At 46.7% G+C, this 12,082-nt stretch overlaps 1 protein-coding gene across 1 annotated transcript in view; it reads left to right on the top strand.

Moving 5' to 3' along the window:
* Positions 1 to 12,082, top strand: part of unc79 (unc-79 homolog, NALCN channel complex subunit) — a gene marked incomplete at its 5' end in the record, with an annotated part of 70,284 nt that overhangs the window by 40,291 nt on the left and 17,911 nt on the right. Inside the window, 9 exons of the mRNA XM_081394198.1 lie at positions 939 to 1,087; positions 4,250 to 4,407; positions 8,583 to 8,764; positions 8,843 to 9,044; positions 9,118 to 9,297; positions 9,416 to 9,484; positions 9,754 to 10,043; positions 10,114 to 10,296; positions 11,888 to 12,053. Of these exons, the coding sequence (XP_081250324.1) occupies positions 939 to 1,087; positions 4,250 to 4,407; positions 8,583 to 8,764; positions 8,843 to 9,044; positions 9,118 to 9,297; positions 9,416 to 9,484; positions 9,754 to 10,043; positions 10,114 to 10,296; positions 11,888 to 12,053 (1,579 nt within the window). The remainder of the gene's footprint in view (positions 1 to 938; positions 1,088 to 4,249; positions 4,408 to 8,582; positions 8,765 to 8,842; positions 9,045 to 9,117; positions 9,298 to 9,415; positions 9,485 to 9,753; positions 10,044 to 10,113; positions 10,297 to 11,887; positions 12,054 to 12,082) is intronic.

Here is a 12,082-nt window from a genome sequence, read left to right as displayed (position 1 = left end):
GGTAAAGGTCACGTTGGGGTCAGGGTGGTAAAGGTCACATTAGGGTCAGGAGGTAAAGGTCACGCTGAGGTCAGGGGGTAAATGTCACATTGGGGTCAGGGGGTAAAGGTCACGCTGAGGTCAGGGGGTAAATGTCACGTTGGGGTCAGGGTGGTAAAGGTCACATTAGGGTCAGGGGGTAAATGTCACACAGGTCAGAGGGTAAAAGTCACACTGGGGTCAGGAAAAAAAAAGGTCACGTTGGGGTCAGGGTGGTAAAGGTCACGTTGGGGTCAGGGTGGTAAAGGTCACATTAGGGTCAGGGGGTAAATGTCACATTGGGGTCAGGGTGGTAAAGGTCACATTAGGGTCAGGGGGTAAATGTCACGTCGGGGTCAGGGGGTAAATGTCACGGGGTCAGGGTGGTAAAGGTCGCATTAGGGTCAGGGGGGTAAAGGTCACGCTGAGGTCAGGGGTAAATGTCACGTTGGGGTCAGGGTGGTAAAGGTCACATTAGGGTCAGGGGGTAAAGGTCACGCTGAAGTCAGTGGGGTAAAGGTCATGTTGGGGTCAGTGGGGTAAAGGTCATGCTGAGATCAGGGTGGTAAAGGTCACGCTGAGGTCAGGGGGTAAATGTCACGTTGGGGTCAGGGTGGTAAAGGTCACATTAGGGTCAGGGGGTAAATGTCACGTTGGGGTCAGGGTGGTAAAGGTCACATTAGGGTCAGGGGTAAAGGTCACGCTGAGGTCAGTGGGGTAAAGGTCATGTTGGGGTCAGTGGGGTAAAGGTTATGTTGGGGTCACTGGGGTAAAGGTCATGCTGAGGTCAGGGTGGTAAAGGTCATGTTGGGGTCAGGGGGTAAAGGTCATGCTGAGGTCAGGGCGGTAAAAGTCACACTGAGGTCAAGGGGCGCGAGCGGCGTCCTGTGACTCACGAGTCTGCTCTCCCTCTCTGGCAGGAGATGAGTAAGTTCGAAGAGCCGGATATCCTCTTCAACATGCTGAGCGTTCTGAAGATCCTGTGTTTGCATGGAGAGTGCCTGTATCACGCCAGGAAAGACCAGCCTCAGTTCCTGGCCTACATACAGGAGAAGATGCTCATTCCCAGGTATCCCTTTATCCCACTCACTGAACGGCCATCAGAGGAAAAGCACATCATGACAGATTATAATCAGGTCGCATTTAATCTATCAATGATTATTTATCAAGCATGTTAAAAAACAGCCAAACCGCTGTGCAATAAATATGAGCTATCTGTAGGAAAGCAAAACATACAATCAACATACCAAACCTTTACAAGTAGCAAATCAGCTGAGTACAGAGGGATCGGGGTCTTGAGGGCTTTAAAGACTAATGATCAGATCTGAACTCTTTCCCCGGCAGCATTTTCTGGCTGCGTTTCCCGATAACGTTGTCTCTTAGCGCGCTACGAAGACTCTTAAGGTATAACTTAACTACAGGTATACCATGTCTAGGCGTGTTCCCTGAACCATACCTCAGGAAGCTGCTTAAGATATTCCTTCTTACGTGTGCCGTTACCCGGTGCTGTCCGTGGCGATGCTGCTGAATCTGCTGATATCGACGGCTGGAGGATCAGTTATTCTCTCGTGCAGGAGCTGCTTCACTGCGCTATTCCAGAAAGCGGTGTTCTTTATAAAAGAAGAACTAGCTGAAATTGCCTTTATTAGGACTCATGGGATATTATAAAAAATAATCCAAACTATAATAGCCTATAATAGACTAGCCTACATATTTTAAAAAAGTATCATATGCTGCCATGATAACCATTTCAAATGTTTACATGCTTTCTTCTCTTTCCCATTTTTGTTCGCTGAGGTGGAGCTGCGATGAAATATTGTTCTTGTAAATACTTTCCAGCATTTCAGTAATAAAAGTGTGCATCTAACGTACGGTGCTCGGCAGTGATCAAAAAGGATTTAAACAGTGGATTTTAAATCTCTTCTTGTAAACTCAGAGATGTGGATTCAGACGGCAATTAAATTCCCACACGACCTGTTTGTCAAAAAACTATTTGGCCAGGGATTTTTACACGGGTTTGGGTGAGAAAAAACACTGATATTATGGATTCGGACGGCACTAAAATCACTTACCCCTGTAAATGTTTAAAATACCGTACGAGCCCATGAGAAACAATATTAGCGTCCGAACAGGACTTAACTGACAGTAGCCTATGCTTTCACTGGCCTTTAAAAGCGCTCTGCGGACGGCGCCGTCTTTTAGCACAACTATCCGCTGTATCGCTGCCATAGTTTGAGCTAACTCCCACCACAATCATTCCCTTTAAATAGACTATTAAGCTTTTAATGGTTTGCCAGCTGATTTGGATAATATAATTAAAAAGCTAACAACAATCAGTGTAATGACCATTTTATTCTTTGCATGAAAACACTTGAATTAGCCTAATTGAACACTGTCTGGGTGTATTAAAACTTCAGAATTCTATTCGTATAGCCCTGCAACAGTGATAAGGTGAAGCTAAGAGCGGTCCAGACCAACCTTACGAACGCATGACTTACAGAAGGTATACTTAACTAAGAAGGTTTCGGGAAACACGTATTAACGATAAGGTGCAGCTTAAGAACGACGCAGCGTTAAGAAGGCTTCAGGAAACCCAGCCCAGATCATTTTCACAAAACTTTCATGGCACTTAGAATATTCTGTGTGAATATCTGAATATGCAAAATATCAAAAGAAATAACAAAGCCTCTGCTTAAAAAAACACACACACAAAAACCTTTTTTATTTTAGCAACTTCATACATTCTTTTTATGATTGTGGGTAAGTGTCTTAAAAAAAACATTTTACATTTTTTTTTACAATAATTTCTCAAAACTCATTTTTGTGTGTGTGTGTGTGTCTCTGATCCACTGCTGTTGTGGTGTGTGTGTGTGTGTGTGTGTGTGTGTGTGTGTGTGTGTGTCTGATACACTGCTCATGTGATGTGTGTGTGTGTGTGTGTGTGTGTGTGTGTGTGTGTGTGTGTGTGTGTCTGATCCACTGCTGTTGTGATGTGTGTGTGTGTGTGTGTGTGTGTGTGTGTGTGTGTGTGTCTGATCCACTGCTGTTGTGGTGTGTGTGTGTGTGTGTGTGTGTGTGTGTGTCTGATACACTGCTGTTGTGATGTGTGTGTGTGTGTGTGTGTGTGTGTGTGTGTGTCTCTGATCCACTGCTGTTGTGGTGTGTGTGTGTGTGTGTGTGTGTGTGTGTGTGTGTGTGTGTCTGATACACTGCTCATGTGATGTGTGTGTGTGTGTGTGTGTGTGTGTGTGTGTGTGTGTGTGTGTGTCTGATCCACTGCTGTTGTGATGTGTGTGTGTGTGTGTGTGTGTGTGTGTGTGTGTGTGTGTCTGATCCACTGCTGTTGTGATGTGTGTGTGTGTGTGTGTGTGTGTGTGTGTGTGTGTGTGTCTGATCCACTGCTGTTGTGATGTGTGTGTGTGTGTGTGTGTGTGTGTGTGTGTGTGTGTGTGTGTCTGATCCACTGCTGTTGTGATGTGTGTGTGTGTGTGTGTGTGTGTGTGATATATGTGTGTGTGTGTGTGTGTGTGCGTGTGTCTGACACACTGCTCATGTGATGTGTGTGTGATGTGTGTGTGTGTGTGTGTGTGTGTGTGTGTGTGTGTGTCTGATCCACTGCTGTTGTGATATGTGTGTGTGTGTGTGTGTGTGTGTGTGTGTGTGTGTGTGTGTGTGATATATGTGTGTGTGTGTGTGTGTGTGTGTGTGTGTGTCTGATACACTGCTCATGTGATGTGTGTGTGTGTGTGATGTGTGTGTGTGTGTGTGTGTGTGTGTGTGTCTGATACACTGCTGTTGTGATATGTGTGTGTGTGTGTGTGTGTGTGTGTGTGTCTGATACACTGCTCATGTGATGTGTGTGTGTGTGTGTGTGTGTGTGTGTGTCTGATCCACTGCTCATGTGATGTGTGTGTGTGTGTGTGTGTGTGTGTGTGTGTGTGTGTGTGTGTGTCTGATACACTGCTCATGTGATGTGTGTGTGTGTGTGTGTGTGTGTGTGTGTCTGATACACTGCTCATGTGATGTGTGTGTGTGTGATGTGTGTGTGTGTGTGTGTGTGTGTGTGTGTGTGTGTGATACACTGCTCATGTATGTGTGTGTGTGTGTGTGTGTGTGTGTCTGATACACTGCTCATGTATGTGTGTGTGTGTGTGTGTGTGTGTGTGTGTGTGTGTGTGTGTGTGTGTGTGTGTGTGTGTGTGTGTGTGTGTGTGTGTGTGTGTGTGTGCAGCCTGTGGGCCATGCTGAGGTCTGAGTTCTGCCAGCTGGCGTCTCTGGCCGTCCCGCAGCTCCTGCACGCGCTCACTCTGTCTCACGGAGCCGATATCTTCTGGAGGCTGGTGGACAGCAGCTTCAACAGCCAGGACTGGAAGATCCGCTTCCAAGCAGGTCTGACTGATCTTTCCCAAAACACTGTTGCCACGGTTACTGCCGCCCGCCTGCAGGATTAGTGGGAGCCTCTTATGGTGATTGACAGATGCTGTGACTTTGAGCTGGAGTCAGACCTGTGCGCTTCGACTAACACAAACACCACCGATAAAGAGCATTAGTGTTTGCTAATCACTCAGCGCTACCGCTAACCTGCTGTTATCAACATCAGCTCCAGATGGAGACCGTCTGACCGTTAAACCTAACGTGTCATTTTCATTAATGAATCACTAACAATCAACAGTAACTACTAGATCTGACATGTGCTCATTATTAGTAGTGCTTATCTTCAGGGATAGTGATTAAAGCAAAACCTGAGCCACGTCTGCAGTCCAGAAGATCTCTGGCTCAGTTTACATGGTGGATGAGGGAGACACACACACGTTTACAGCTGGTGTGAAGGGTTAGGGTTAGGTGGAGCACAGGTGGAAGAGGGAGACACACACACACGTTTACAGCCGGTGTGAAGGGTTAGGGTTAGGGTTAGGTGGATCACAGGTGGAAGAGGGAGACACACACATGTTTACAGCTGGTGTGAAGGGTTAGGGTTAGGTGGAGCACAGGTGGAAGAGGGAGACACACACACACGTTTACAGCCGGTGTGAAGGGTTAGGGTTAGGGTTAGGTGGAGCACAGGTGGACGAGGGAGACACACACACGTTTACAGCTGGTGTGAAGGGTTAGGGTTAGGTGGAGCACAGGTGGACGAGGGAGACACAGACATGTTTACAGCTGGTGTGAAGGGTTAGGGTTAGGTGGAGCACAGGTGGAAGAGGGAGACACACACACACGTTTACAGCCGGTGTGAAGGGTTAGGGTTAGGTGGAGCACAGGTGGAAGAGGGAGACACACACACACGTTTACAGCCGGTGTGAAGGGTTAGGGTTAGGGTTAGGGTTAGGTGGAGCACAGGTGGACGAGGGAGACACACACACGTTTACAGCTGGTGTCGTAATCCGTCTCTTGTTCACTTTCGACCACTTTGTCCTGATTTCTTCGAGGTGAGGGTCTGTGAGCGGGTAAAATCTATGGGTTTTTGATCTAATATACAAAATAAGCTCATGCAATTTACATATGAGCACGCCCGGAGACGGAGAAACACACGGAGAACAGCAGCTTTAGTTTCTGCTCTGACAGACACAAGACCAGACGAACGCTGTGAGTGTGTGTTAGAAATCAGAAATGCTGATGCAAGTCTTCAAACCAGACTTGAGTCTTCAGTCGACAATTTTAAATCCCATCTGGCCAGTGTGCTTCCATAATGTTTACGCATCAGGTCAGTAGACGGAGAGAAGATGGTCTTTTGTGGCTGTTTGAACACATTCAACCACATGAGTGTTTACACTATGAAAGCAATCCGGTCGAATGAGTTCTCTTCGACATCTCACAATGGGAAACACTTCTTGCGTTGATTGTCATCCATGAAGCCCTATACAATCACGCCTGTCAGGCCAGCGCTCCGGGGAAGCCCCACTCCTTCCTATATAAACAGCAGCGCTGGCCCGAAATGCCATCCGAAATCTCTTCACTCGCGGCATCCAAGCTACGAGCCCTTTTCTTTCAGTACTCTTAGTGTTAGTTTGGCGAGACTTAGCTGTCCAAAAGGCAAGTTACCACTCCTCATCGGGCGTCAAGCTGAATTAAGCATTAAGCACAGTGCAACTCTTACCAAGCAAATAAAATTGATCAACTTACCGGTTGAATATGGCCTCTTCTATGAAGTTTAACAAATCGAGAGCACCTTCTCGCACTTGTCCTGGGGGATGCGGATTCACTGTTTCAGCTAGCGATCCGTGTGTCTGGGCCTAGAACATGCCCAAGCATCGTTACAGACACTGATCGGTGTTTGTACAGGTGTGTGTAGCGATCCCTTACAGGGGAGAGACTGGACAGCGTCTGCACAGGAAATGATGTCGAGTTGGGCTGACCAGCTTACTCCTTCGGACGAGCTCAGCGATCCGGTCTCTTTCGAGATGGAAATCGAGTCATTGCCTACAGTCCTACCGGACGATGACACCGTTTCCATCCCTGCCCCGGGAGATCTGTCAGACGAGTGAGAGTTTCACATAGTTTTGAAGCAAATATTCTAGGCTGCGTGATACAAGTCTTGTGAAGAAATAATCAATATGGGTTTCATGACATTATTTCAGTGACAAAATATTATTTATTTTTTCACAAACCACGCATAAACGTCATTATCTCAAAACTACAAACTTTTACACACATGCTGCTGACATATTACTGTAGCAGAGTTTGTGCTGAATACAGTGTAATCAGACTTTAGCCATGAAAATGTCACAAGTAACAGAAATAAGCACAAATGTCAGAGCATGTCAGAACACCTCCAGGGCCCAGAAACACCTCAGACCCCAGAGGGTTAAAGGCGAAACAGAAGTTAGACATCCTATCATAAGTAGATTCATGAGGGGCCGTTTGAGGCCAGTGATCAGACCGATGTTACCAGTATGGGTCCTGGAAACACTCAGGAGAGCCCCATTTGAACGCCTGGAGCTAGCTGACATGAAGATTGTCCCATACAAAACAGCTTTACTGCTCGCCCGGACCTCTATGAAACGGGTTGGAGAACTACATGCATTGGCAGTTAACCCTGCGTCTGGTAAATTTACACAAATATTTTCCAGGGTTATTTACACCCGAATCCAGCATTTGTGCCTACGGTAATCAAGCCGGGCTATTTATGTATGGAAGTAGAGGTTCAGGCTTCACCCTAACTCTCTCAGAAACCCTAGCGGAGGAGAATCAGCACTTATGTCCAGTAAGAGCACTACGGATTTATTTGGAAAGGACACAAGGTTTTAGACGATGTGAGAATCTCTTTGTGTTTTTTGCAAACCCTAGAAGAGGACATGCACTGTCAAAACAACGGCTAGCTGTATCAAATGGGCTTACTCGGTAAAGGGTCAACTATTACCGGCAAATCTGAGAGCCCGTTCCACAAGGGGAATGGCTGCTTCTTGGGCATTGTTTAAAGGAATTAAACAGTTCGTGAAATTCTATAAACTGGATGTCACAAAGTCCACATTAACACAGGCAGTGCTGGGAGCACGGCTATAAAAAAAAATATAAAAAAAGGGGGGAGAGCCTGCTTTGACCCTGCTAAAGTCAGGAACCCTGAATACAGGTGGTAAAAAGTGATACCTGCATATTGGGCGTTTCCTATATCCCATAGTGGGATGTTGAACGTCCGGTTATGGTTATAACCTCGGTTCTCTGAGGGAGATGAGTGAGTTCATCCGCTCTGAAGAGCTGTAAACGTATGCCATTTTGGGCCAGCGCTGCTGTTTATAGTCAAGTCAGATTTATTTGTATAGAGCTGAATTCACATCGATTCAAAGCAGCTTTACAAAAGGTCATATTGTATAAGCTTTAATATTGAGCAGTTATAGGTCATATCACGAAATATGTTGCTAATATAAATGCTACATTGTTTGAGATTTAGCTATATTTTATGTACTAATTTACCCAGCAGATAAGTCACTTTTAGTGAGTAATGAGCATGACTGCGTGAAATTACTGGCATTGCAAAGGAGAGATATTTTCTATAGGCTGATAGTAGACAATATTTTCCAGATGTCATGCAGGTCTCTGTCATTTTACATCTTTCATTTAGACTTCTTAATTCTTCAAATGATGATATGTATTGGAATATTATATAGGAAGGGCTGGGGCCTCCCCGTAGCGCTGGCCTGACTGGCGTGGTTGTATAGGGCTTCATGGATGACCGTAGTGACGTTTTCAACAACCTCTGGAAGTGGTCGAAAGTGGACAAGCTCAAAACGTATTAGACCCTGTTTACACCTGTATTTAGTGTCGTCCACTTGTGATCCGATCGACCGAAACGCTTCTTAATACAGGAGTTAACAGGGCCAGAGACTCTTGGGAACCAGACATGAAGAAAACACTATAATAACCACACAAAAACTCTTTAGCAGTGCTCCGTCATGTAGCGCAGTTGTGCTTCGGGCGATCCGAGGCCTTTCCCGACCCTGCCTCGCTTCACCTCCTGTCCTGAATAAAATCTTTAACATCTTAGTAACCGCGGCTGCAGCACGCTAGTGATCATGACCTCAGTGGTGTCATCAGGCAGATGTTGCTGACGTGTCCGTCTCTTTCAGTGGAGCGGGTGGCGGTGCTGTGCCGCTTTCTGGACATCGGCTCGGTGACGAAGAGCCACGTGCTGAAGTACTCTCTAGCGCACGCCTTCTGCTGCTTCCTGGCCAGCGTGGAGGACGTCAACCCGGCCGTGGCCACCCGAGCCCGGCTCCTGCTGGACACCGTCAAGCGGCCCGCGCTGCAGGTGAGCGCAGACGCCTCGCCTCGAGTCACGTGACCTCACAGAGCCAGACGTGTGTGTGTGTGTGTGTCTCCCCACCAGGGCCTGTGTCTGTGCCTGGACTTCCAGTTCGACACCGTGGTGCGGGACCGTCCCGTGATCCTCAGCAAACTGCTGCTGCTGCACTCGCTGAAGCCGGAGATTCCCGCTCTGAGCTGGGAGTTCTTCGTCAACCGCTTCGAGACGCTGTCGCTGGAGGCGCAGCTGCACCTGGACTGCAACAAGGAGTTCCCTTTCCCTACAAGTGAGTGTGTTGAGACGTGCCAAGCATCCGTAGCGTGTGTATGGATCTCACATGTGTTGATCTCCTGTGTCAGCCATCACTGCGGTGAGGACGAACGTGGCCAACCTGAGCGACGCCGCCATGTGGAAGATCCGCCGCGCTCGCTTCGCCCGCAACCGGCAGAAGAGCGTCCGCTCGCTACGGGACAGCGTCAAGGGTCCGACCGAGTCCAAACGGGCTTTCTCACTCCCGGAGACGCTGTGCAGCAAACTGCGTGAGTTTATGAATCTGACCGTTAGTGTCTGTCACACACTCTTCACTGACAGAGAATAACAGGGGAATCAGTGTTTTGCTCAAGTATTTGTCCGAGAGTCCTGTTTCTCTTCTTCCAGCTCTAAGACTCGTAAGACAGGAGCAGTCGGCACCCATACTGGGAAATATGCTGGAGAAAGTGCTGACAGGTAGAGCATGTCATACACACACACACCGCTGACAGTCCTTCATGGCTCACTGACACAGATATTCTTTCATTGCTGATGCTGTAACAGTGGGTCAGGGAATGTGTGTACAGTGAATGTGACTCGACTGAACACTGCAGCGGAAGAGCGTAAAACCAATGATGTGGTATAATAGTTACTATAGTTACTAATTAGTAGTGAGCGTGTGCTGTATATTAACCATCACGTACAGTCTCTGCAGAAGAGCGTAACCGTCTCCTGTTGCCCTGCAGGGGAGAGCTCTCCTCTAGAGGAAGACTCCATCATTAAAGACCTGCTGCCGGAGGACGCCGGGATCGACCACCAGACCGTCCACCAGCTCATCATGGTGCTCATGAAGTTCATGGCCAAAGACAAAAGCAGTGCCGAGGCGGACATTGGCAGTGCCAAAGCCTTCAACACGGTGAAGCGGCATCTGTACGTGCTGCTGGGATACGACCAGCAGATGGGCTGCTTCATGATCACCCCGCAGAAGATGCGCTCCTCCACCTGCTTCAACGCCTTCATCGCAGGCATCGCTCAGGTGAGTTCGGCTGTGTGCGCGCTCTTCTCCCAGCGGGCCGGGGGTCAGACGCTTGTGTTGGTCTCCTCAGGTCATGGACTACAACATTGGCTTGGGGAAGCAGCTGCTGCCGCTGGTGGTGCAGGTGCTGAAGTACTGCACGTGTCCTCAGCTGAGGCCCAACTTCCAGGAGCCGCCGCGCTGCTCGCTCTGGGCCCTCAAGCCTCACATACGCCAGATGTGGCTCAAAGCCCTGCTCGTCATCCTCTACAAGGTATCCTTCCAGGGCATAAACTTATCAAATGCAAGTAAAAATCAGCATTGGTGAGTAAATGAAACGGTGTCACTCGCCAAATGGCAGGTGACATTTTTATGAATTGTAACGTAACGATGGTCGGTACAGCTGACTTGACACCGCTGCATCATCACAAGAGTTTAATCCTGGACAGGTTAAGCAGTGCAATGAGACGCAGCAGGGGCTCGTTCCATTACTCGTTTCCATTACACAGAAAGCCGCATCTCAGACAGCGCGTCTTTCACGCAAAATTCACACAAAATTATATCAGAAAATAGCGAGTATCCTAGTAAACATAGTCAGTTCCGTCTTAAGTTAACGTGAACAGGTGAGAAAGTAAACGCTTGTGTATCAGTATATTGGATCCCTGTACTCGCTCTTAAAGTGACAGCAGCCTAATATTCCTGCTGCGACCTGTGTGTTTAATGTTAACCAAACATCAAAAGACAAAGAGAATAATCACTCACTGCTCTTGACTGAATAACTTTTGTAACTTTAATAAGGATGGATTATTAAGGATGTTTAATTTACAGTGAAGACTATGCAGTGTTATTTTACATTGCTTACTTTATTACATTTCTGCTCCTGAAAACGACTGTCAGATCTACCTGAAAAGCACTGTTCATTTCAGTGGTATCTTTGTTATTTTGTATTTATTTGTGCTTTTGCTTCTAATTTGATTATTTGTTTTTATTTTATTACTGACTGTTCACTTGTCTTTAATAATAATATATTACATTTGTATTAGTTAGGCTAGTATAGTTTGAGCTGTGGTATAAAAATTGGCATAGAGATATGTGAACTTTCCCTGATGTCTGAAATGTTGGTGTCATAACTGCCTGTTTTTGCAATGTTCAATTGCAGTGTTTTTGTTTCATGGCCGGTAAAAAATATTAATGTCCGGCACATTTTCTGAAGTCACCGAATGGGACCTTTCAGAATAAATAAATGGACTGACCACTATTATTGTGTGAAATTTATTTAGGGATTGTACGATTTAAGGAGAGACACCAAAGACATTGTGATGAGAAGTTGGCGAGCAGGTCGAAGCTGTGAACACAGGAGTCTGTACAACACTGACGACACATCGAGTTAAAATAAACGCCCACAGTTATATGTTTGGGTTAGGGTTAGGTCTAAGGTTATATGTATTACAAGTTAATGCAAGAGAGATGAATCATTGAAGCAGAATAGCTTGTTTTTCAGTGGATTCAATTTTAATCACATCGTTTACTTTCTAAAAAGATTTTACTGGGATGAATTACAGGTACTTGATTAACATTATCCAGTTTAGTGAACGGCAGAGGCGATTAATGCTGGTTAATGACGCTCCTGCTGACACACACTAAACAACATGACATGAAATCAACTCAATATAATGCATTAGTTTTGGTCACTTCCAGGATCGATTTCTTCAATATAACCTAAATATAAGTGCGATATGAGTGATCTCTCCCGTGAAAAGAACATGCGTTTTATTAACACCGGCTTAGTGTTGTTTTGTGTTTCCATCTGTGCTTGTGCTCAGTCCCAGAGTCAGTCATCATTACTCAGTCTTGCTGTGTTTCAGTATCCGTACAGAGATATGGACATGAGTAAAGATGTGGTGCTCCACCTGATCCACATCACCATCAACACGCTGAACGCTCAGTACCACAGCTGCAGGTCGCATGTGTCCGCAGGCCCGCTGTACAGCGACAACTCCAACATCAGCCGCTACAGCGAGAAGGAGAAAGGTACGAGACCGACAGCTCAGATCTGAGCG

This window comes from Scardinius erythrophthalmus (genome assembly GCF_964197995.2).
Source record: "Scardinius erythrophthalmus genome assembly, chromosome: 19".
NCBI classification, from domain to species: Eukaryota; Metazoa; Chordata; class Actinopteri; order Cypriniformes; family Leuciscidae; genus Scardinius; species Scardinius erythrophthalmus.
Note: the sequence above shows the minus strand (reverse complement) of the source record. Positions and strands in the feature narration are given on the sequence as shown.